The following is a 24062-nucleotide window of genomic DNA, read 5'->3' on the forward strand; positions in this document are numbered from 1 at the left end:
CCCACTGCACCTGCAGCCAAACCCTTGGCCCATAACCTCTACAGAGAAACCTGCAACCACTTCACTGAAGTGCTAAGCCACTCCTATTAAAGAACATGTGTCCTGCAATAGCACTTGGCACTGAGATGCAAACAGTGAAATGCACTTTGGCTTCAATCGCTAATATCAAACGCTATTAGCTTGAGGGGAGAAAGGATTTATCCCTTCTTCACATCCACCCTGCTTACCCATCTCCAAGCCAAGATGGCAAGGCTTTCTCTTTTTAAGGTGAATTTGGGAAGATGGACTACTACTTGTAGAGCTGGATGCCAGACTCAAGTGAAAGTGACAAACAAGAGGCAAGATGCTCTTGTGTTCCTGAGTTCCCACTACCCCCTCGAGCATCCCATCACCTGAACATCACTCATTTAGTGTGTAACTCAGTTCCACCACACACAATCATCAGACAGCAAAAGTCATGTCTGAATTTTTAGCAACACTTAGAAAAACACATCTAAAGTACAGTTGTGGAGCAAACACCTCCAGGACAATTATTCATTAGAAATCTTTCTGCAGGTGACAAAAAGAAAACATAGGAACTGCAAAACCAAAGAGTGAGAAGACAGAAGAGACTGAAGGGTTAGGAAGGCAATTTTACACTTCGCTAGTTACAGTAAACACCTCCAAATAAATGTGACCTTATGCAATTTAACAGCCAAACCTCCCTTCTCCATTTTGAAAGGTTACACGAAGTGGTGAAATGCTAGTTAATTTACATCTTAGAAGACCAGCTGAAAAATAACAGAAATGTGTAATCTTCTCATAATTATAAAGTCAACACTTAACTGATATGAGAAGCCTCTATTCATAGCAGCTAAAAGGAGCATTCATTCCTCTTTACATCATCCCTTCAGTGTTATGTCTTAATGCAATTTTCAACAGCAGGTAAAAAATCACTAAAAAATGGAAACTGTGAAAAATTTTCCTCTATCTGGTTTTAATTAAAATACTCAGCAAAACACAGAGGAGTGATCAAGAGGTAACCCTTTCCACCTGAACCATGCTGTCTGTTCATCCCTCATTACAGAGCCCAGTGGAAACCCCACGTACAACATCAGTGGTAAATATTTTCCCTACTACTAAAAGCAGTGGTTCAGATTAGGATCATGACAAAAGCAATAAAAGATAATTTGCATCTCATTATAACCTATGCAGTAGGTGTTCGTGGTCTTTTAAGTTTCAGAAGGTCTACCTGAGAAGTGGGCACCGGAGGCGCTGCTACTGAGAAGACCAGATGAGAGCTGAGCTGCCCCACAGGCTCACATCACAGCAGCAGGACCTTCCATCTGGGCACTGGGTGCTAGTGCCTCTGCAACCTAAGACCTACCCACACCAGAAGATGACACAACCCACTCTCAACCCTCCAGGCCCCGCAGTCCCGTTTAGACACAGCTCTTGCAGACAAACTGAGGGGGGGATGTAATGCATGGACAGAGCACACGGGCACCCAGCTCCCCATCAGACAGCCAGGGCACACATTCAACTTCAGCATTCCCATGATCCAAGATGTTTGGGTCTGAGCACCAGCTCAAGATGCCGCTGTCTGTCTTTGCCACAAGTGCACACTACTGACTAGCCTTCAACTTAGCCTTGTCCTGCAGATCACAACTCTGAGTTCAGCAGCTCAACCAGTTTTCAGTCCATCTCACAGGCCACTTATCTAGTCTGTACTTCATCAGTTTGTCTCAAAGGATGTTATGGGCAACAGTATCAAAAGCTCTGCTAAAGCTGAGATCAACATTATCCACTGCTCTGTCCTTATTCACCAAGCTTTTCATCGTAGGCCACCCCAGTAGCCTTGTTGCTCCACATTTTCCCAGTCATCCTTTGCTCACAAATCTCCAGAAGCACTTCTCAACCTGTATATCTCTCACCAGATTCAGCTCCAGGCAAGCCTCAGCTCTCCTGATCCCAACCACATGTGCTCAGATAATGTTTTTATATTCCTCCCAGGTCACCTGACTCCATTTCCACCTATAACACATCCTACATTTCCTTTTAATTTCTTCCTTAGGAGTTCCTTGCTCATCCATGCAGGCCTCCTGCATGTCAGGATGGACCATTCCCAAGCTTAGAGACAGTAATACTTGAAAAACCAACCAGCTCTCCCAGACCCCTCTTATCTTCTTCTTAGCTACTTTATAAATCCTTTAAGTCAGAAAGGTACAGAATTTATATATGTGATATCCTAAGTCAGGATAGTATACAGGAATGCTCTCCCCTGTTGTAAGTACTAGTAGAGACTGAATTTCAGTTTTCAAGTAAAGCTTTCCCTAAATTCACAACAAAGTGACATGCATAAGTAAAGAGCTACCTGTGAGTATTTACACATTCAGTTCCTACTTAGAGAACTAACTCCCAGGTGGATTCTCTTTAAACTTCCAAATAAGAACAAATGCATTTCTGAGTCCGACCCTTAATCATAACATTCAGGATCAGCGGGTAAATCAGTCAGTAGGTATTATCCTTCTTGCGTGCTAAATCACTGCAGCACAACCCAATGAAACAATTCCCTTAATTGCAGCAAAGCCTTTTTGGAATCTCTCCTTTCACTGTACCCACTAAGAAATGAGTCTGTAAATATTGCTTTTGAAAACAAACAAAACACACCAAAAACCAAACACCACACAACCCACAAACTTATCTTTTGAAAACTAGCTAAGAAAATTAGTGGTGGGTTTTGCTAGTTTTGTGTGTGTGTGTGGCTAGTGTTTCTTTTTGCCATTTTTTAAATTACTAGAGCTTTTGTTTCCAGACGAATCTAGCCTCTTCTGTAATTATATCCATGGAAATAAAGGCGGCTTTTACTAAATTGATGAAGAATCTCTCTACTGTGCTGCCTCTGTAAGGTTAGCAGTGAAGTACAGAGTTGGTACTGAACTGGTGCCTACACACCCCTTGCTTCTCCCACTGGTGCCTTTGAGAAATGAAAGATTTTATCATTTCTGGAGAGGAGCTATTTATTCATTTCAGAGCAGGAACCATTGTTTATCCTCAACTAAAACAGATTCTGTTCCAAACTAGTACCAGTCACAAAACATCTTCTCTGGTTGTCTTCAACCATAGCCAGAAAGAGAGAGATGTCTCTTCAACCAAAGCAAGAAAAACTAAACAATCAGTACAAATGGTCACTTCCCTGTTGGTTTTCATTTGATGGGAGCCACAGCTTCTATGTTGCAGTGGTGCCAATGACTCAGGCTGACAGGAATAGCTCTGGCAGGGCAAACACAGGATGAGCATGTATCCTTTTCCTTATGTTTCCTTGAACCAATGGGCTTGCTGTAAAGATCTGTGATATCACATAAGAGTTAGCCAAGCAACTTTCATCTTACCCAGAAAAAAGCTGCATTCCTCTACAGTACTGGGTTTAAATCCTGGCAGGTATCTCACACCTTTACCTGATGAAGCAGGTAACATCCAAGCATCTGTTGACAGCAGAAGGAACTTCAGCTCAGACCTGAAATACTGGGTGTCCCCCAGCCTCTCCTTCCCCTATACAATGGCCCAGTGCACTACTTGCTACTGTTTCTCAAAGACCTGATCCTGGAGCTCTTTGACAGAAGAGAACTTGAAATATTTAATTCCTATTTAGGATCAAGCATGTGGACTGTCCTCTGTTCAAATCTACACTCCAGCCTGCACAGAACAGAATAACCTCACCTTTTTCCCACCCTAGGCTTAAAAGTTAGTGTCCTGGCCTTGAGCTGCAGGACAAGAACAAATATGCAGTTATTTGTTAGGAAATGGCCACACTTGACCTTGGAGTCAGTCTTACTCTAAATTTAGACCCCAAGACAACACTGACTGTTCTCTTAAGTCAACTCCTCGGTGAAAAACTGCAGGCTGCATAGTCCAAAAAATTCAAACAACAATTTGTTCACAGGCTTATTGAATACTCTTTCTGGCTAGTAACTAGGTTTTTTTTTTTTTCCAAACAGTAGCATTACAGGAGCAAATGATGTGTGCAGAACTGAGCCTGCACCACCTGCATACCCAGGGCCCAGCTGCTGATCTTTCTTTACAACAGGAATATCTACTGTTGAGGGAAATGTTTTTACAAACTATTGCCACCTGGGTTTGTAGCTTCTGTCCTTTGAGGAAGGAAGACTCCCATCAATCTCAGTGTAGTTTAGCTGTAGTCCTAATCCAATTTAAAACATATATAAGGAAAATAAAACTTATAACCTAACATTCCCCCACAGTGCCCCTGTAATTTGTTTCTGTGCTCAAAATAAAACCAAAGCGGTTTTATAGCCACTTTAAGCTCAGTCCTGGTGCTGTCAGTTCTTGACCAACAAACAATGCCTTGATATTGCAAAAGCCTAGAAAATGGGGCAGGCGGGGAGGGGACACACGACAGGGGAGGACACAGGCAAATGCACAGGCATGAGCTTCATAATAAAGATGAAATAATGTTTCTCAAAAATTCAAGCAACTATTGCCAGTTGCCAGAGCTCTCAGCAGCACCCTCTCTCCTTTTTTGAATCAAAGTTCTCTTTCACATTTTACACATTGGTTAGGAATGTTAATTTAAAGCTCCCCAAACACACCTGCTGGTGGGCTGCTCAGTCACAGTGGGCACTCCCAGAGTGACCCATCCTCTGAAGAGCCATTCCCCACCACCCCACACTGCATGCATCTTCCTCCCTCCTTTGAAATATCACAGCAAAAGTTGAAGCAACCTTGAGGGACCAGAGCAGCTACCTCCCTGCAGAAGCCAAGGTCTTTGCACAAGCCTGTACAGGCCTTGTATTTGTGGATTGAGAGGGGACAGGAGTTAAGACAGGAACAATCCCCATCCAAAAGATAAAGAGAACTCTGACTATTGGAAACTGCTGCTGCACCTTATCCTCATCCAACCACATGGGCTGGAAGAGTTGGAGGAAGCAATATTTGGATATAAAAGGGAAAAATTCTTACATCACTTGTTACTCTGATATCTGTGGCTTCAGGGCCAGCTAACATTTGTGCGTTCCACAGAGTGGGATTCAGCTTCATGCTAAACATCCCCCATCACAACACACAGCACAGCTGGTGGTCAGCGCAGGCAGCTCCCCGAGTCCCCTGATCTGCTCCAACCCAGGCACAGTTGCCTCCAGTAGCCCCTTGGCTTGTCATCCCACCTGCAGAGCAGGGTCAGAAATTCCCCATGCAGGCACACTGTGTGGAACAACCTTTTTGGAAAAAAAAGGCTTTAAGCCAATACTCATTATTCATGGGGTACTTTGTCAGAAAAAAAGAAAAGTATCTCACCCAGACCCTCAATGCACACTTTTCTCTGACCTTGCAATAATCATGCCCAGTAACTTCAAAGGAAGTTCTACCCACGGAGGGGTCCAAGATTTGGGCTTAAGCTTGGGAGCTAGGGTGTTTCTGTTTGTGTTTGATTTTGTTTGTTTTGGTTGTGTGTGTGTGTGGTTTGTTTTGGTTTTATTTGTTTCCCTTTCACGAGCTGCAGAAATAAATCAGATGGACACACAAGCAAGATAGGGAGCCCAGCCAGAGCCAGGTCAGCGCTGTGGCCAGCTGGGTCCGAGCTGCTCCCGCTCCTGCCCATCGTCACTCCTGCCAGCCCCCCAGGGAAGCCAGGCAGAGCCCCGCGAGGTGGGGAGCCCAGGGAAGGGCAGAGCTTCACACACTTGGCACACCAGGAAGCTCATTTGCAAGTCTGCACTTGGAGCACCTTCAAAGTATTTTCTTTGTGAATAAATGCAAATCAGCCTCTGGGGATCACCTTTTTCTGGGCTGGTTCTTCACTGGCCTGAATTCCTCCCAGGTGTGGAACATGGGCTGAGAAAGCCTCTTCCCAGAAGAGTAACATCAGTTTGTTCTTACACAGCATGCAAGGCTGCTTCAGCCTAACCCAAGCTACCCCTTCTTCTTTCCCCTTTTCCTAATAGGTCAGGGGGATTTTCTGTGGTGGTTTTGTTTGTTTTTTGTTTGTTTGGGGGTTTTTTCTTTGGTTGTTTATTTTTCCTAGACAAGCATGGTCTGGCACTCCTGAGTCCTTCCAGCCCATGGCACAACGGCTCTCTGAAGCTCTACGGCAAGGTGGGATTTGGCGAGTGAATTGCCACACCTCCACTCTGCCAGAAACTACAGCAAAGGGCAAACCTTGCCTTGCATCTGCCCTGTGCTGCGTTCAAAGCTCCAAGCCTAACCCTGCTGTGGATTTGACTTTTTTCCCCCTCTCTGAACTTGGCAGTGGCCTGGCTTTGCACATGTTGCTTGTGTGGCTTCCAGGAAGCCCTGCATCACTCTCCAGGACTGGGCAACACCTCCTGACGCAGCCGCTCTCACCAGCCTTGCATGGGAATGCCTCCCTCAAAAATAACATACAGAAGTGAGAAAGGGAGATTCTCCTTCCAGGCCAAGCAAAACAGCAAGCTTTTTAATTGTTTGTAAAACAGCATCTGAGACAACAGCTGATGGCTGCAGAAATTTCAAGGGAAAAAAAATTAGGTGTTAATATACAGCACCTATTATTTTGCTGCAAAAAAGGCCGCCAAAGGAAGAAAGTGGCAACAGTACCCAAAGCCACCAGCACTTTATTCACAGCACATACGGCATCAGGGTGCTCTCTATAACCACCTGCAGATCAGAGGCAACGGGTGTTACACGCATCACCCATGCCCAGACCTGTTCCTCTACTCAGTACAGCGGCTCCAGGTTTAGGCCTTCATACCTGCGACTTTTGTTCTGGGTAGGAGGCAACACGGAGAGGAAAAGCAGAGGATGCAGAACTCCACTTCTGGACACAACCTTTACCCTATCCTGCTGAAATCACATGCATGGAAAAGTCAGGTTCCATCCCTGGATCTAGTCTCATCGCACGGACACTTCAGGGCTCCGAGATGGTGGGATCTCAGCTTCTGCAATAGGGAGCCTTCCTAGGATTTACACGCATCTTCCACAAACCCATCTCCTGCAAGCAAGCTGAGCAACCTGGGAACTCAGTGCCCATAGCTGGCTTTGTACAAGCTGAAGGAGGTCAGCAAGACTTCTCAGAACATTATAGCCCTCTTTCACAGCATTAACTCCACCTGCTCTTTGTTATTCACATCACAATTTGAAAGAAATTAGCGTCTGTCAAGATACCAAGTTCCCAGACAAACCACACATCGCTTTTACAGCCAAAGCACAAAGCAGCCGTATAACTGACAGCTCCATGGTGAACATGTCCAGGGAGGTGCAGAGGCAGCTGGGCAGCTCATGCAGAGAAACACGACAAGGGCAAAACACAGATGTGGAATTTACCCATGCCCAGATCTCTGTGGTGTAATAAAAACAACTAGAGGTGACTCCAAGCCATCAGCAGCAAGTCAAACATGCTCCCATGACCTAACCAGGACTGTCATGAATGAGGAATGTCTGGATTTATCAGATAAGTGTTCCATTTTCTGAACAAAAATTTAATTAGTTAATACCTTATATGGATTTTATTTTGAGGTGTCTTGAGGTTCTTTTCTCCCAAGTTAAGCCATTAAGGTCTACACCTGAGCCACAGGGGTTTTCCAGTGGAGCAAGCGCATCACTTGCTGCGAGCCACTGCTGCCTTACAGGGCTGCACCAGAGAGGCTCAGCCTCACTCTGCCCAGAACACATACAACAAGCCAATACACTTTCTAAGAAGATCAGCTACCGACCTACACTTCAGAAAATTAAATGCTTATTTCTCAAGCCAACCCAAAACCTGGACTCTAATACACTCGATTGTTGCGCAGCTCTGTTTTCTATTGAGTGTTTAGATTTGGGAAACATGGGTTTGATTAAAAGTGGGCAACCCACCAACTGCAGAGAATTTTCATATAACTGCTTGGCAAAAAAAAAGAGCTGCAACAGTTATTAGCTGTCCATCAAAACTTCTGTCTTGTGCCCTGACAAATTACCTGTTTCCCCCATCTATGCCTGAGAATTGGGATGCTCAAGGTTAACAGCATGAAAACTGCCACAACACAGAGAGAAACATCAAGAGATCCAACATTTTACCAATTACAGCTCTTTGCACTGCCTGGTATAAACAGCTGCTCTGCCTCAGCTGATGTTGAGCTCCAATATCTTTTGCTTCTACTTTTTTTTTAAACAAAATTCAACACTCTCTACGAACTAACCTAGTTATAGAGAGGTAGAAAGAAGAGTGACAGGTGAGACAGTCCAGAGAGACCACAGGTCCAATCCTGCTGCACTGCATGTCAATGACAAGAACAAGCAGAGCAGACAGCAGCACATGGCTGGGTTAGTACACTTCCTTGAGGAAAGGAAACCATTAATAAGTGGCAAAGTCTATTCACTATCTCCCTGCTCAGAATCATTTCCCCCAGTGATTATTTTCCAACTATCCAACATTGGCCCAAACAAATGGATTTAGTAGGAATTTCATACAAGGAACAAAGAACGCAAAACCAAAATCCTACTCTAACACCACTGAAGGCAATGTCATATCTGCAGGGCCATCCAAACAGATTCAAGCCACAGCAGCAGACAACTCAGCTATTGCAATTCAGTCAGGTCAGCACTTGATTTATTACACTAAAAAAATAATTTAAAAAAATAATGTTTCTCCCCATCTTATTAGAAATCCCTTTCTAACAAAGGTTTCCAATCAACTAGACCCTGCATGCCTGCTGCAGTTTTGCACGTGCAGAGCCCACACACAAAAATGAACCTCAAATTACTAGCATTTAAATTTGGGACATACACAAACAGTTGCATGTCCTTGTGTTTCAAGTTCAACACCACACTGACCCAGTCAGGGACTTGTGTTCAGGACTGGCCTTACCCGATGCTTCCCAAAACCCTGCAGAGGCTGGGACTGCCAGCACAGAGGTGACATTGAAGGAGATGAACAAAGTGCAGCAGAACCACCCAACTTCCAGCCCAGGAGCTGTACCCATGGGATCCCAGTTCCCTGCAGTCAGTACACAGAAAGGTTTATGCCACAACCAGCAGAACAAAAGGTTATTTCCCTGGGAGAGGCCACAGAGTCTCCATGGACCACAGGAAATATGATCCAAGTGAGCTGGGGCATCTAAATATGCAAAGCTGTCAAAATGTATTTAGGAATGGCTTTTCATTTCTCTTTAACTTTGAAATTTTCTAATTTTTTTTCAAGTGTCCACATTAAAAGGGAGAAACTATCTTGTTTTCACTTTCCAGAAGTTCTGCGGTGTCGCAAGCGAAACAGTTCACCAGTCAAATAAATGTCTGGATGGCCAGGAAAACAGAGTCCCCAACAGTTCTTCCACAATAGCCATCTACTTCTCACAAAAAATGCAAACATGTTCTAAACTGAAATGTGCCTTGTTCAGCCAAATTCTTAAAAAAGCAACAGTACTTAGCCAGAGATGGCCTTCCATAACCTATTGAATGCCTTTTCATTGTCCATTTGATCCATTCCCTAGCTATTCCATAACAATATGTGGTACTGATGTTCTTTACATTTGCATACTGCCTATCCTGCATTTAACCCAATATTCACAAATACATGCATTAACCCTCACAGCAAGCTAGACACATCCCAGTGCTGCTGTCCGCAATTGAAGACTTTGAGAATTAACCATCTCCCCCCAAATCTAGCCTTAAGTATTTGTGTTGTTATTCCAACTCAATCACATCCCTCTTAAAAGTCATTTGACTCCTCATCCCTGGCACTTGGAGAAACTCCGTTCTCTGTTAGGTACCTCAGCTCATAAAAACTCACCATGAGCAGAACTCCAAGCACACGTGCAGCATGCAGACAGCGTGTGGCACCCATCAGCAGACCCCACACCAGCCCAACCCCGACGGGCAGCACCAACCACATCAAGCCAATCCATTCCTTCTTCCAAGTCGTGCAGTAGCTGCCCCTGTTGCCCCCTTCTCTCAGCAGCAGGGAGGGTCAGGGCTTCCAGCCACACTGGACAACAGCTGAGCTGCACCTGTCAGCACACATGCATCACCACAACCCCAGCAACACAGAGGCTTAAACCAAACTGCCTTCAAGTTTTTGTACAAAACCTGCTGAGAGGAATTTTTCCAGGATCTCAAATTTGGAAATAGGTGTCACTAGCAATAAATCCTTACTCCAAGCTGAGTCCCTCTCTGTAAGCCCTTTCATGTTCTATATGCACAGTAGTTCTCAGCTGAGCATTAAATGAGTGTTTGTGCTCCGTGCTGCTGGGGTTTTTCCTTGATGAGTCATAGGCTTTTTCTTAAAAGTTTGCTGGAACGCATGAATGTGACATTAAAGATTCAGTAAAACTGCTCCAAAAAAACATGGAATGAAGTTCCAGACAATGTGAAATACTCCAGCTGGAAGAGATATACGACTTGCTTGGATGTTTTCTCGTGCTCCTCTGTCTCACAACACAGTAACAAACAAAGCTATGCTGACAGGGAGTGTAAACAACACAGTGAGGTTAATAGAAAGAGATAACACATACCACACAACAGAATATCTGCTCCAATGTAGAAAAAAAGGAAAAATCTGCTTCTAGAGAGAGCATCCACATGGGCACAGTAGAAAGAGAAGGAAAAATCCAGCCAAACACTCACATATATTGGTCGATCATCAGCACATCTGCTAATTTTGTTAAAAGCTGAAGACCTGATCCCAAATAAGCCAACGAGAATCCTGCTTCCAGCCGTGGGAGCCGTCACACCCCTGGAGCATCTCCAAGCAATGCCACATCATAGCCCCAAGTACCTCTGTCCTGTCAGGACTTGAACCTTTCAGGCAGTTAAACTCAGCCCTCCAAAATGAGTCTTTTTGAGCTTGTAATAAAACTTACAGACACCATGCACATTCCTGCATTTCTTCCTTTTTGCTGCTTCACAGTTCTGCTTTATATCACATATTCCCAGCCCTGCCACAGAGGAAGCAGTCCAGGATGGGCATTAAAAAACAAACCAACCCCAAACATCACATTATGTTCAAAGAGACATCTAGTTTCTCCAGTCACAGAATATAAAATTATCCTGGACACGACTCACCCAGACAGCAACACCGCTCCACTTTGTCAGGCTGCGAGACACAGCATGGACTTTGAGACCCCACAGGAAGGGCTGCACCTCCTCCGCCCCAGCAGAGCGGAGACCCACAGGATCCCCACACCTTCACCCCAACAAGGACTGCTGCCCAAGCACCCAGCTGGCAGGCAGCTGTTGTTGGATGGCACCACAGGATTACACCCCCCACCAGCACCCGAGCTGGGTCGGGGACAAATGCTCCAATGCTGATGGCTTTGGGGACATGTCATGTAGGTAGGAGACCAAGCCTAGAGCTTGGTAAGTTTCTGCAAAACTTTTTTTTGTTCTAGTAGAACTGTTTGGCTTATCACTGCTATTTTCTTTCCACTGATGAACAACCCCTTCAAACATCTGAAAAATTTGGTGGATTTTTTTTTATTTATTTTATAATAATTTTAGTATTTGGCAAATTCTCTTGCTTTGAGAAGGCTTTCTAAGCATCTAACATCCACATGGCTGTAACAGAGACATTGACATCTTAATTTATTAAGCATGGATATGAAGGATTTCAGCCTAGACCAGTATCTTTGTTACTGCCACCAAGCTATCAGAAAGAGCACAATAAGTTGTATCATTTATACAATTTAAATGTTGAAAATTATAGAACTTCAGCAAATTTTTCCACTAAGAACCTTCAACTTCAATCACATTATAACTACAGCTACTTTGACAGTTACCTGTTCCTTCACAACACGGTCACATTTCTACTCTGCACAATGCAGCAGCCACAGAATCCATTAAATTATTTACTTCCAATTCACACACCATCATGTACAAATTTCCAGTGTGTGACTTAACGGCAAACTGGAAGTTTGCACACATAAATCTTTGTGCAATATCAAGCACAGAGGCAGCTAATACAAGTTAAGTTCTGCTAGAAAACTTTACTTTAAACCTTGCCTAGGATGTCTCCCTGACCCACCTAGGAGGGTGTACCCACTGTTGGGTTTTTGTGGGTTGTTTTGTATGACTGTGTGGTTTGGTTTGTTTGGGGTTCTGGGGGTGCAGCATGGGGGTGGGCACAGGGGGAAGGATGTATTTAAAAGGTGATGTTACTCCTGGGAATTCAAGAGCCTCTTTCTTGAGGAACACAATACAGACCTGGCTTAGAGCTTGTGACAGAGCCCTAAAAACCAAGTAGATCTAATTAATTGCCCAGTGTTTCACACAGCAGCCACCATCACCAGCAGCACAGCACGCTCCAGACCAAACCGCAACACAGGGCTCCACTCAACCCTTGCAAACCAATTTCATTTCCACAAAGATACAGACCCTTTGAAACAGGTGAAAAGAAACTTCCTCTCTGCACACATTTTGCATGTAAATGATCCCTTATACTCCAGACCCATGGAGCTGGGTGGCTCATTCCTTCCCTCCCTCTTAGTGCATTGCTGCATCACTGTGTGGCTCAAAAGCAACTGGGTACAACATTCACAAGGGTATGCACATAGGTATGTTTCCCAAACCATAACGCAGCAGGAAAGGGTAAAAATTAAACCAGGAGTTACCATACCGCATCTGGGCGTATGTCTATGTCAACTCTATATGATACAACCAAACCTCTGCATTGGAAATCTCAAATGTTGCAGCCCTGATAAAACGTGGTGGTTTTGGAAGTCATCATCCCCCTCTGCACGCAGTACTTTCATAACAACATAGAGAGAACACAAGAATAAAGGCATAAACAACAAAACCAAGCAAAACACATTCTCCATCAAATAATATCCCTATTCATAGTCAAGTTTCCTGCAACTGAAGGTAAGCAAGCAGTTGTCCTCACTTGTAACACGCTTCTGTGCAAGTTACAGTTGCCCAAATTTCAATTTAATGTTAATTGTACATGTTGCATGCATCTAGTACTTAATAAAATATGAACACACTTCCTACATCTCTCTCCTCCTGTTATTACACGTGACATGGTTTATCACTCCCCAGCTTCAGGGAGACTCGCAAGGATGTGCATGGCTAGCAGGGACTGCAAGAAACCATCTAGGACCACTCCCAAATCCTTCATAGGATATTTCATATTACAGACAAAAAAACCCCACAAACTTTTAAAAGACTTTTTTAAACTCTGTTGACTTGCATTACCACACTTATTTTTTGCGTTGTCTTTGTTGTCTTTAATTCTTTCTACATTCTCTCCCCTCATCTTCCTCCCTTTGGACAAGCCTCCAGCTCCAAGCTTTCCCTACCACTATTTACCATTATTTTTTCCACTCAGTCCATCATTCACTCTCTTCCCCTCTCCTCTCTCTCACGCACCCAAGCACAGGTGGCAACACCATTCACTGTCCCCCTACCGCAACAGCTGCCTGCGGTCTCAGTGCGGGATCAGTGAGAGGAGGGCAGGCTTGGGGCAGCTGCGAGCGACCGGATGCTGGGAACTAACGTGTACCCCAGCATCTCCCACTGCAGCTCTTCTCGCACCTTCCCCAGTGAACAAGCATCTCCCCTGTCCTTACCCCATTTTTGACGGCTTTCTTGCATTTCAGCTAAAAAAGCCTGACCACTCAAAATCAGCTTCAGCAATGTATTTTCCAGCTGTAATTGGGAGATTAGCAAAATTGAACTCTGAAGTACATGACCTGTTTGAATGCTTCAGGAGACCACACCATGTAAGTTTATTTCTATTTAGACGTTTGCCTATTAAAGGCTCAAACCTGGTGGAAAATTAATACTTTTTACACAGCCTTGACTGAAAAAGCTGAAAGATCTCAGCTACTTATCAAAGACAATGGACTACTAGGCCCAGATAAAGAGAAATACAAAAGTAACTCCCTGACAATGAATCTTTGCTTATTTCCAAAAACAACATGATATATTGACCATTACCTCTATTTTGATGGAAATAGGAAAGATCTAATGTTTCACAATGAAAGCTTCAGGAAATCATAAGACAGAAAACAACACCTCAACAAACATCTTAAGTGTTCTGGTTGCCAACTGTAAACTCACCTAAATTTAATTCAGATTTTCAAATTTCATCTTTAAGCAATGCAGCTTCAAGAGATCTAACATTTATCTGTCTTAATTTTGACCTCACTTGTATTTACACTCTTATGTCACATCAACTTGCACACACAAACATGAACATGCAACTCTGAACTCACGAGCACATTGCAGGACCTAAAAGCCAATCCTGCAATGCCAGCAGGATTTCTCAATGCAAAGAAACTGATTTTCATGGATGACTACGTACATAAAGGGCAGAAAGGGCCCCGATGGGTCTAGGGATCTATTTCTTCCCTTGACCTACCTACCAGGTCAAAAGCTTTTCAACAGGATGTTATCAGCAGCATTTCTTGGTGGAGCTCCAAAAACTGTGAGCTAGTACTACTGTGTGGCTTTCTGGAAAGATCCAGGAGCTCTCAAAAGTTAAGCCTACTTGCTAGGGTAAGAATGTCATTCTGAGACATCAATCAACCCCGGGTTCGCTTGGTAAAGTTCTCACACGGTACCAACAAAGGGTCTATTTATCTCGAGGTGGAGAAGGGTCAGACAAAGGTGCCTGTGGAAGACAAGAAAGGTGACAACACACTGTGACAGGACTGGTTGTTTCTCACTGAGGAGTACCACATGTGCTATAAACTTGCTGTGTTCTGCATATCGGACATGAGAGCTACAGGACTGAGGTGGCAGCAATGGGTAGGGAAGACACTCGATGTGCAGAGATGAGGAAAAGTATAATACTTTCACAAAGGACACTAGATGAGGGCATCAAAGAAAGCATGCAAGGCTGCAAACTTGCTTGTCACTCTCAAGACTCAGCACAAGCAGGAACAATTCCTGCTCCCCTCACCTCCCTAGTCTCACGGTACCTTTTCCACATCCTCTTTGGTTGAAGAAGGTGAGACAATTAAGTCATTGCTTGCACCGGATCCCACCACCATGACCAAGATGAGCAGACAGCCCTTGTTGGACAACGGCTGCAGCACAGCAGGGGCTGCCAGGAACATACAATTGCTGCCTGTGCCCCTCTGTCGACTCTCCTTCCATTTCTGACAACACACCAGCAGAGCTACAGGACATACAGAGAGATCTTGATCAAAAACAACAGCAAATCAGCATGACTGTTTAACACGTTGACATTTCCCTGCCCAGCAGATGACAAGCTATAGGTTTGCAGTCAGTCCCACAAGGACAGCTTTGCCTTGGATGCACATGACAAAATACATTTTTCTTCTTGAACTGTCTTTTTCAACACTGAGACATCAGACTGAAGAATTCTGCAAAGTAAATAGAATTCAAGCCAGCACCTGAGCCGATGACTTTCCAACACCCACAAATGGCCTGTTGACACCTCAGGATGCACATTCAATTTAAAACATCCCTGAAACACAGCTTTGAGAATTCACATCATCACATGCAAATGCTCAGCTGAGAAGTTATGAGAGTGAGTTAAAGTACTTTTTTTTACTACCTCTCTTCTCAGCATCTAACACAAAACTAAGCACATTTACTAAACAGTCAGTACTCTGACAGGGGTCTCAGAAGGTTGAGGATGAAGCAGTTTGGGCAGGGGTTGCACAGGAAGCAACTACAAGGGATGAAATCTCACAGCTTTACCCAATCCAGCTGCAGGCTGCCACCAAAGGAACAGTCTCAGCCTCCTGAAGCCCTCACAGTCTGCACCCTCTCCCTTGGGTCAGCTCCAGCCAGTTCCATCAACAGAGATGAACTGGAGCAGCTCACCAATCCAGCCCAAAACAACCCTCCCTTCTCCCCATTCTTCTCTGCAGGCTTCATTTTCTGTAAGATCAGTGAGCACATGTGGCTGCAACGTGCTGGTGGGAGCATTTGGAAGTGGCAGGGTGCTACCCCAGCTGTGCAGCTGGGGGTAGGGCAGATGCAGAGCACTCCTTTTACAGCACTGTCATCTTCAGTCAGACTAAACCAACTGCGGAAGGGCGTTTTCATTCTCTCTACAGATGTACTGAAGCCTGACGGAAGAAAGGGGAGGATGGAGAGGGTGAGGCAGTAAAGCAAAGCTCCCAGCACAGCGCTGCTCAGAACTGTTCATACCAGCATAGGCAGAGATGGCTGTCAGGGCCCCGGACCTGCCAGGCTGCACACTGTTTGGCTCCCCCAGTGCCTCTCCAATGCTCAAACCCTGTACATGTCCTTTATCATCTGTATCTGCCCCCAGCTACAGGTTCCTGCTGAAGCAGAGCAGTGAGCTGTGGGACAGCAGCCAAGGACCACCAGCACCAGTGTGCTTAGGGGAACACTGAGACCAACTGCCCTACAAACAGAATGAAGGCAGGATAGCATTGTTCTGCCCCCAAAGAGGACTCGTTAGTCACTTGATCTCAGTTTCAAAATAACACTGCTCAATTTTTTTTTCTTTCAGGGAAGAGGGGGAGGTGAGGAAGCAAGGAGGACACGTAAGACGGTAAAATTAACATTTACTCATTAGACAATTGAGCTCATCTAATTAAGGAACACTAAACCATCTCCTCTGTTCCCTCTACCTTGTTAGACTGTTGTTTCAACACTTCTGTTCCCCATGAGCACCACAGAACAACTGCCTTTGGAGCATGCTAGACACCTGCGCTAAGAGAGTGACTGCATAAGCAAAGATTTCAGCTGTAGCATGTGCAAGCTGCTACACAAATTAATACACTTCTCCTTGCTTCCCTTTATTAATGTTGTTTAAGACTCTCTCAGGTAAGCCAAACTAAATAGCAAACTTCTCCTCATTCTGTTCTCACTCTCCTTGTCTCTGACGTATCAGTCTGCTGTCATACCTGTCAACCCCTCATGCATTTTTGCTCTGCCAAAGCTCAGCATTCACCCCCATAGGTAATCTGAACCAGAAGGGCAGGATCAAGCCCACTAGGATTTATCAAAACCCCAACAACCCACAGAAATCAACTTTCTTTTTTAAAGCACCCCAGTTTTCTGGGTTTCATCTGCTTCCAGGATGCAAGTCACAGCAGTGCTGTTTTGTGCTGCTACAACAAATACCAAGAGCAGCTGCTACATACAGTTTCTAGGCATCAATGTGCAAGTTTACTGCTGATCCTACACAGGATGCCTCCGATGAGGTTTAGGTCATGCTGCAACATGTTGCTACAGAATATACCTGCAAGTAGTGACACTCGCAAGAGGTGAATTCTTATAAATAAGAAAAACACACAATAGATTCCCCAGGGCTTCTCCCGGAGTCCCTGACTGCACACCCAGACTCCCTGGCCACTGGAAACCCCTCTCAGAGGCTCCGTACAGCTGTAACTTGTTTCTTACTCCGAATACGTATTATTTCTCAGTCTCTCGCTGTAGAACCACAGAAATTTTGAAGACAACATTTGCTGCAGTTAGTGTGTTGACAAACCCTCCCATCCAGCTTATACACAGACTCAGAAGCGAATCATTACTGTCCTCAGCTGAAGTCACTCAGCCGGTGAGGGTGAGTACTACCATGCCAGGTGCCAGACATCACAAAAGATGCAGCAGATGATCACCAGCTTATCAGCCCCACACAGCATAGAGGGAAGCAGTAAGCACTGCATTCAGCTTCCTTTGTCTGGGCACAAGAGCTTGTAGAGACTATGCTGCTGCAGTTCTCAGAAAGACTTTCCTGGCAGGACAGAGTACTGCTTGCTCAGCTACCTCTGCTGATCCAGCCAGGTCTGTCTCTCTACAAGCACCTCACAGACACTTGCAAGGAGCCCCGAAACTCCTCCCTTCTGTGTAGAGTACACTAATGCTGTGCCACGAGTGGTCTGGATCCTCATGTTTAAATCAGCAACCAAGGAAATGCATGTCTCCATCCTCAGCAACACTCGTGTTGGTCAGAAATCACACACAGCCAAGGAGTCTCCCCCATGCTCAGGCAGTACACAAAAGTGCAGAGATAACTGTCCCCTCAAAGGCCACAGACAGGGGTTGGCTCATCCTCAGCCCCTCATCTTCCCAGGCGTCTTTCTCCATCCTCTGCCAGGAGCTCCTACACCCCTGAGAGCCCTCATCCCTCATTCAAACAGGAGACAAACTGCTCCCAAGGGCTGCCCAGGTCCAGCAGTCACCAGGCTCACCTGCAGTCCCCAGCACAGGAGAAACAGGGCAGCATTTACATGCTCAAGGGTCATCTTTCAAAGGCATTTTGGCCTTTTCCACCCAGTACAAGACAAGACAGACAAGGGACCTTAATCCTAACTAGCCAGACTACAAAATGCATTCACTCATTTCTAGAAATTACTCTGTTCTATCAAGAAGCAACAACAATTCAGGAGATGACCAACAGGCTGATTTTGCCTCAGCAAGGACAGAGGGGTCTCCTCTCTACCAAACTCTGCTCTTGTCCCAGGGACAACGCCGACCCTCGCCAGCCAGGCATGCTGAGCCGACCCTGCGAGGCCTTGCAGGGCAGAAACAATGCCGGGCTTCAACAGGCACTCTGAACTAGCACAAAGATTATATTAAACGAGGCACTAAAAATTCCTTCGCTAGTCACAGTCGTCATCTATATGTTATCTTAGCTGGCCTAGGAGCATGATTGCAAATACCACAGCCTCAGGGATGCTGGAGGTTATATCAGTGAAGCTTCAGCACCCCAAGATAAAAGGAGGCAAATGAGAGTCACTGTAAGCCCCAACAGCACAAAGAGCTTCTGTAACACCTCAGATAAGTCTCCCATTCGCACGTGGAAAGAGAAACACCCCACATCTTGACAAACCTGGCAAGGGGGAGATCAAACACCAGGAATGAGCTATGGTGCAAGCACTTCTAACAGCATTCGTGACAACATGGTACTTCAGCAGGTACCTGGTCCGGAGCAGCCCTAGACATCACACACTCGCCTTTTCCACAGCCAAACCCCTTGGCTCCAGGCAGGCCCCACACACTGTCACCCTTCAGCCGCTCACCCCTCCAGCCCCGCGGCCGCCCGCACTCCACCCGGCGGCTCACTCACCAAAGTACTCCTTCTTCATGTGCATCTCCAGCTCCTTCTCCAGCTCCAGCGTCAGCGCCTCCAGCCGCCTCTCCGCCTGGCTGGGGCCGCTCTCCCGGCTCGGCGTCACCTGGTAGGGGAGCTTAAACTTGGGAGCCGAAGCAGAGCCTTTGGTCGGACTGTAGGGGTACGGGGGCGCCGCCTCGGGGGCTGCGGCCGGGTGCTGCTGGTCGTGCCGCGGCGGGGACTGGGCATGGATCTTGTGGTAGACGTCCCCCAGCTCGGGCACGGCGCCGTCCTCCTGTAGGCCGGGCCCCAGCAGGGAGGAGCGGGGCGAGGGCAGCTGCAGCTCCGGGTAGGCGCTCATGGAGCCGCGGGAGCTCCGCGAACTCTGGCTGGAGATGCTGGAGCGGGGGCTGACAACGGCGGCGCCGGCCGCGCCGCGGCCCTCGGGGCCGCAGAGGCTGGAGCGGGGACTGGCCAGGGCGAGCCCGGCGCCGCCCGCCCCCTCGGGCTCGGCGCTGCCCGGCGGGCCGTACCTAGAGTCCGAGTAGCTGGAGCGGGGGCTGGTGGTGCAGGAGTACTGGCTGGCGGTGCTGGAGCGGGGGCTGGCGTGGCGCTGGTCGTAGCCCATGCTGATGCCGCTGGTGCGGTTGCTGCTGGGCTTGCTGCCGCCGCCGTCGTAGCTGGTGAGGCTGGCACGGGGGCTGGAGTGCTTGCTGGTATCACTGGCCGTGCTGGCGTAGCTGGAGCGGGGGCTGAGGGCGGCGCCGTCGTACTGTACCAGGCTGGCGCGGGGGCTGCCGTACTTCTCCTGGCCGGGTACCACCAGGCTGGAGCGAGGGCTGGAGAACTTCTCGTAGGGCAGCGCGGCCGCGCCGCCCAGGCTGGAGCGCGGGCTGGAGAACTTGCCGTGCTCGGCGACGGGGCCCGGCGAGGAGGCGGCCAGGCTGGCCCGCGGACTGGCGGCACCGTATTTGCCGTCCGGGCCACCCGGTGCTCGCCCTCCACCCTTGGCCACGTAGCCGCCCTCGTAGGCGCTGCCCGCAGCGTAGCGGTAGCCCTCGGCCGAGTACCGCTTACCCTTGTCGGCGAAGCCGCTGTAGCAGGGCAGCGCCACCTCGGAGCGGGTGCACAGCCCCTCCTCGCAGCACGGCGGCCCCGCGGCCGGAGGCGGCTCGGCGGCGGCGCGGCCGTTGGCGGCGCGGAGCGGGGCGGCTTTGCCGCAGGGGGCGGCGGGGAAGGCTTCGGCGGGCAGCGGCGCGGCGGTGCCGTTCATCTTCCGGCCCCTCTGCTCCCCCGTCATGTGGGCGGCGATGACCCGCTTAGTCTCCTCCAGGTCGGGGTGCAGTGGCAGGTCCCGTCGGCCGCCCCGGCTGTACGAACCCTCCAGGCAGGGCTCGTACAGGGACAGATCCTCCATTAACTTGGTGGCCTTCAGTGCCATGTCCTCCTCGTACTTCTCCATGCTCGGCCGGAGCCCGGCAGCGCGGGCCGGGGGTGGGACGGCGAACTCTGCGACAGCACAGCCCACAATAGGTGGAAAAAAAAAAAAAAACACCAAACAAACAAACCAAAAAAAAAAGGAAAAAAAAAAAAGACAAAAAAAAAAAAAAACACCTCAAAGGAAAGCCCCTTCCCGCGGTCCTGGCGGGACACAGCTCCTTCTCGGGAGGCTCCTCAGCAGCGGCCAGGCGAGGCGGCAGTCACCTCAGCGGCATCCCCGCGCCGCGGCGCTCGGCTCGGTGCGGCCGGGCTGCCCGGCGGAGCGCGGCGAGCGGAGACGAGGAGCCCCTGTGTCACTTTCCAGCCTTAAATAAGTTGCTCGGTCCAGTCAATGGCGCGCTGCGCGGAGGAATTTGCGCTCGGCGGCTCCCTGCCCCCGCCGCCCCCGGCCGGCCGCCCCGCGGCGGGGCCGCAGCCCGGCCCGCACCCCCGGGCGGGGGGCGAAGGCGGCGGCCGGCCCGGAGGGGCTTCGCGGTGCGGCGAGCGGAGCGCGGGACGCGGCGAAAGAGGGAGGGACTCTTTTGTGTGGGGCAGGAATGCGAGGAAGGAGACTGGGCGCTGCGTCCCGCTGGAATGTAGTTAATGCTGGAGCCAAACAATGATTTTCACCGAGTCAGTCAGGGAGAGGGCGGCCGCGGCGCTGCTCGGCGGCGGGGCCGGCAGCTCCCTTCTGCACTGCCCGCTCTCCTCCTGGGCCGGTGCTCGCCGAGCCCTGCCCGGGGCGGGCGGTACCGCTCCCCGCCGCGGAGCGGGAGGCGGCGGGGCTGTCACCGCGCCCCGCGGGCAGGAAGCCGGGGCCCGGCGCACCGAACGCCCTGTCAGGCGCTGAGCAACCGCGTTCCCGCCCGCCGGGCTGCGGCGCGCGCCCCGCTCCCCTCCGCCGCCCGCGCCCCGACTGGAACTTTCCGGCGGGACCCGCGGGCTCGTCCCGCCGCGGCGGCACCAGGGGAAGGGACCGGCACCGCGGTGCGGTCTGCAGCGGCCGGGGGGACGGGAGCAGCCCCGCCGCCGCAAGTGACTCACACCTGTGCGAAATCCCCAGAACCGGCCAGGTGACTCTGCTGAAAGGACCTGTGCTTCAACACGGCAACTGATAATTATTTGCAGTTATTTATTAAAAACAAAACAAAAAAAAAGGAAGTACTGAGACATATGATAAACATATTGAGGGTTAAAGCAATCTATGAATTGACACGAGTTTAAGAAAGCACGCTGCTGTCAGTGTAACTTTGCAGGAGCTTCCTCTGTTGATCCAGCAATCTGTTGATTCGGACTCGGCACCGCTTGCCGTTTACATCTGTACACGCACTAAAGGCTGTCAGAGAAACCACCTCTGAAATGGCTGCTTCCTGAGCACTCTGACACAAACCCGTAGCCTGCATGTGATTTTTTTACAACTAAACTGCGAATCTCTGTCAGTCATTTGTGTTGATGGCAAAAAATACTTACAAAAACCCCAACAATAGGTACCTAGGTTGTGTCCTTACAGTGCTGGGTGCTGAACACCCTGTGAGGAGAGAAATAGGTTGCAAGTTTGATCTGTAGGCACTCTGCCCACCAAGAACATTTTAACATGTTATCATACCTAATTAAACATTAAAAGCAACTGTGTACTTAAAAATGTCCCCTGCTGTGGAGGGCAATTGATTGGCAACATGTTTGTGTGTGCAGGGGAGGCAAGCAAAAAAAAAAAAAAAGAAAAAAAAATCCAACAAACCATGTAAATGTGCAGAGCAATACCAGAAAATCAGATCTCCTAGGCATGACAGAGGTAGTGCACTGTCAGTGTGAACATACGCATGCAAATACAACCAGTCTTGGGGGTCAAGTGCTCTTCTCTACTCTATGTTCACATCTCTCATTCCATAGTACCATGTGCTTCTGCAGCTTAGTACTCGTGGAACAGTAGGGTATGGTGCAAGCGTCCCTGCGCAGAGCTGCGTCAATCATTCCTGGGGCCTGTACTAGGATGATCTATCTTGTTATGGATGTTGAACTGCTCACTGCCAATTTTTATAAAGTTGTCTTCCTGAGAAACTAGGAGTGGCTCACGGACAACCTGGGAACTTGATCCATCAGAGCACATGTAAAGAAAAAAGTAATTTACTCTATTTTAAGGTTTTGATTTAAAAAAACCCGCATCACCAACTTTACAACATTAGTTTGCTTTCTAGTAATCTGTCAGTGGGTAGGACATACCTGGGGGGCTGTGCCTGTGTGCTCACGCAAGGAAGCACTTTGAGCAGCTGTCTTTACAGCACAAACTGCAGAGCTGATGCTGCATGAAGTCAGAAGCATAAGCCCCAGCAAGAGCTTGTCCTTCTGTAGCTCTGTCCTTCTGAGCCACAAATCTGCCCTTGTTCCTCCTTTTAGGGCAGCACAGTTCTGTGCTCTCTCTGTGGCCGACTGGTAGCAAGTTTCTGCGGTAAGCCTCTTCGTAGGTTAAGTCATTAGAGCATGTGCTTTGTTGAATATGAACTCATGGGAAAAACATACCGAGGACTAAGAGAATCTGGTGAATCTAAGGAAACAGCCCTTTTTAGTAAGCAATGTGGATCAAATGATCAAAATAACTTTTACTGTTGAAAGCTCGTGCTCAGTCAGTAAATCCTCAAAGCCAGGCCCAGCCAAGCGTGTTGCAGCCCTGGGCCGGACTATCCCTGCAGTGTTCCCATCTCAGCCCTGCTGCAGGGGCAATACTACAGACCTGCTTTTCACCAGTAAATCGTACATCCGTCATGCACATAGTGAACGTTTATTCACACTATGGCCACAGATGTAGCCCACATGGGTGAAATAAAGACGTTTGCAGTGGTACACAGCATGCCCAAGCACTGCTGCATTTCTCATAGAGGACCATCTGTGCTGGGCCATGCAAACAAAAAGTGCAAAGTGAAAGCTGCTGTTTCTGTAATCAGTAGCTTCATCATTCTCCTTACTGTTATATACAAGAAACCCCAAAGTACTGGTCAATTACTGACCGACAATCCTGACATGTTTTTCTCCCCACTTTTAAAAAATTTATTTGCTTAATTTTAACAACCAGCATTAAAATGTATATATTGCCAAAAGACTCACACTTGCACTACTAGGAGTACAAGAGCTGTCATTGAGTATTATAAAAGCCGAACTTCATTTCTTAATTTGGTGAGGTAATCCTTGTGCCCGATTTTAAGTTATATCAGTAGATCAGATATTGAGGAAAGCCAGCTGCTTCTGTTAAATAAACCCCTTTGTCTAAGACCTAAAGGGAGCAAAAAAGCCAGGTAGAGTTATTGATCTGTGAATATCAGCTGGCTGGGCCTCCCAGGCAGTGCACTCCTGTTTCTTTTAATTGCCAGTGCCTTCAAGGAAATGCTGCACAAGCCAACGGGCAGCGAGACCTGATGGTCTACTGGGGATTTTGTCTCCCTGAATTGCAAACAGTTTATTACCAATAAAGTGGAGAATCTCTAAATTCATCAGTGAAACTTTACCCCTATTGGAGACAACAGCAAAAATGCCACTGACTTCTTGTAGTGTATGTTATATCAGACGTGATTTTACTAACACAATGCAAGAGGGAGTTCTTTGTCTCACTTCATCAATTTAACAATTTGAAGCTGTTCCACAA

General features: G+C 47.8%; 1 protein-coding gene across 2 annotated transcripts in view; it reads right to left on the reverse strand.

Annotated features, from left to right (window-relative positions):
- WTIP (WT1 interacting protein) overlaps nucleotides 1-20748 on the reverse strand; it is an 82839-nt gene extending 62091 nt beyond the window's left edge. For both annotated transcript variants that reach the window (XM_082063117.1, XM_082063116.1), the window contains exon 1: nucleotides 18965-20748. In XM_082063117.1, the coding sequence (XP_081919243.1) occupies nucleotides 18965-20411 (1447 nt within the window). In that variant the 5' untranslated portion in view covers nucleotides 20412-20748. The remainder of the gene's footprint in view (nucleotides 1-18964) is intronic.
- Nucleotides 20749-24062: the final 3314 nt, after the last annotated feature.

The sequence above is a fragment of the Streptopelia decaocto genome, assembly GCF_964273445.1.
Source record: "Streptopelia decaocto genome assembly, chromosome: 11".
Classification (NCBI taxonomy): Eukaryota; Metazoa; Chordata; class Aves; order Columbiformes; family Columbidae; genus Streptopelia; species Streptopelia decaocto.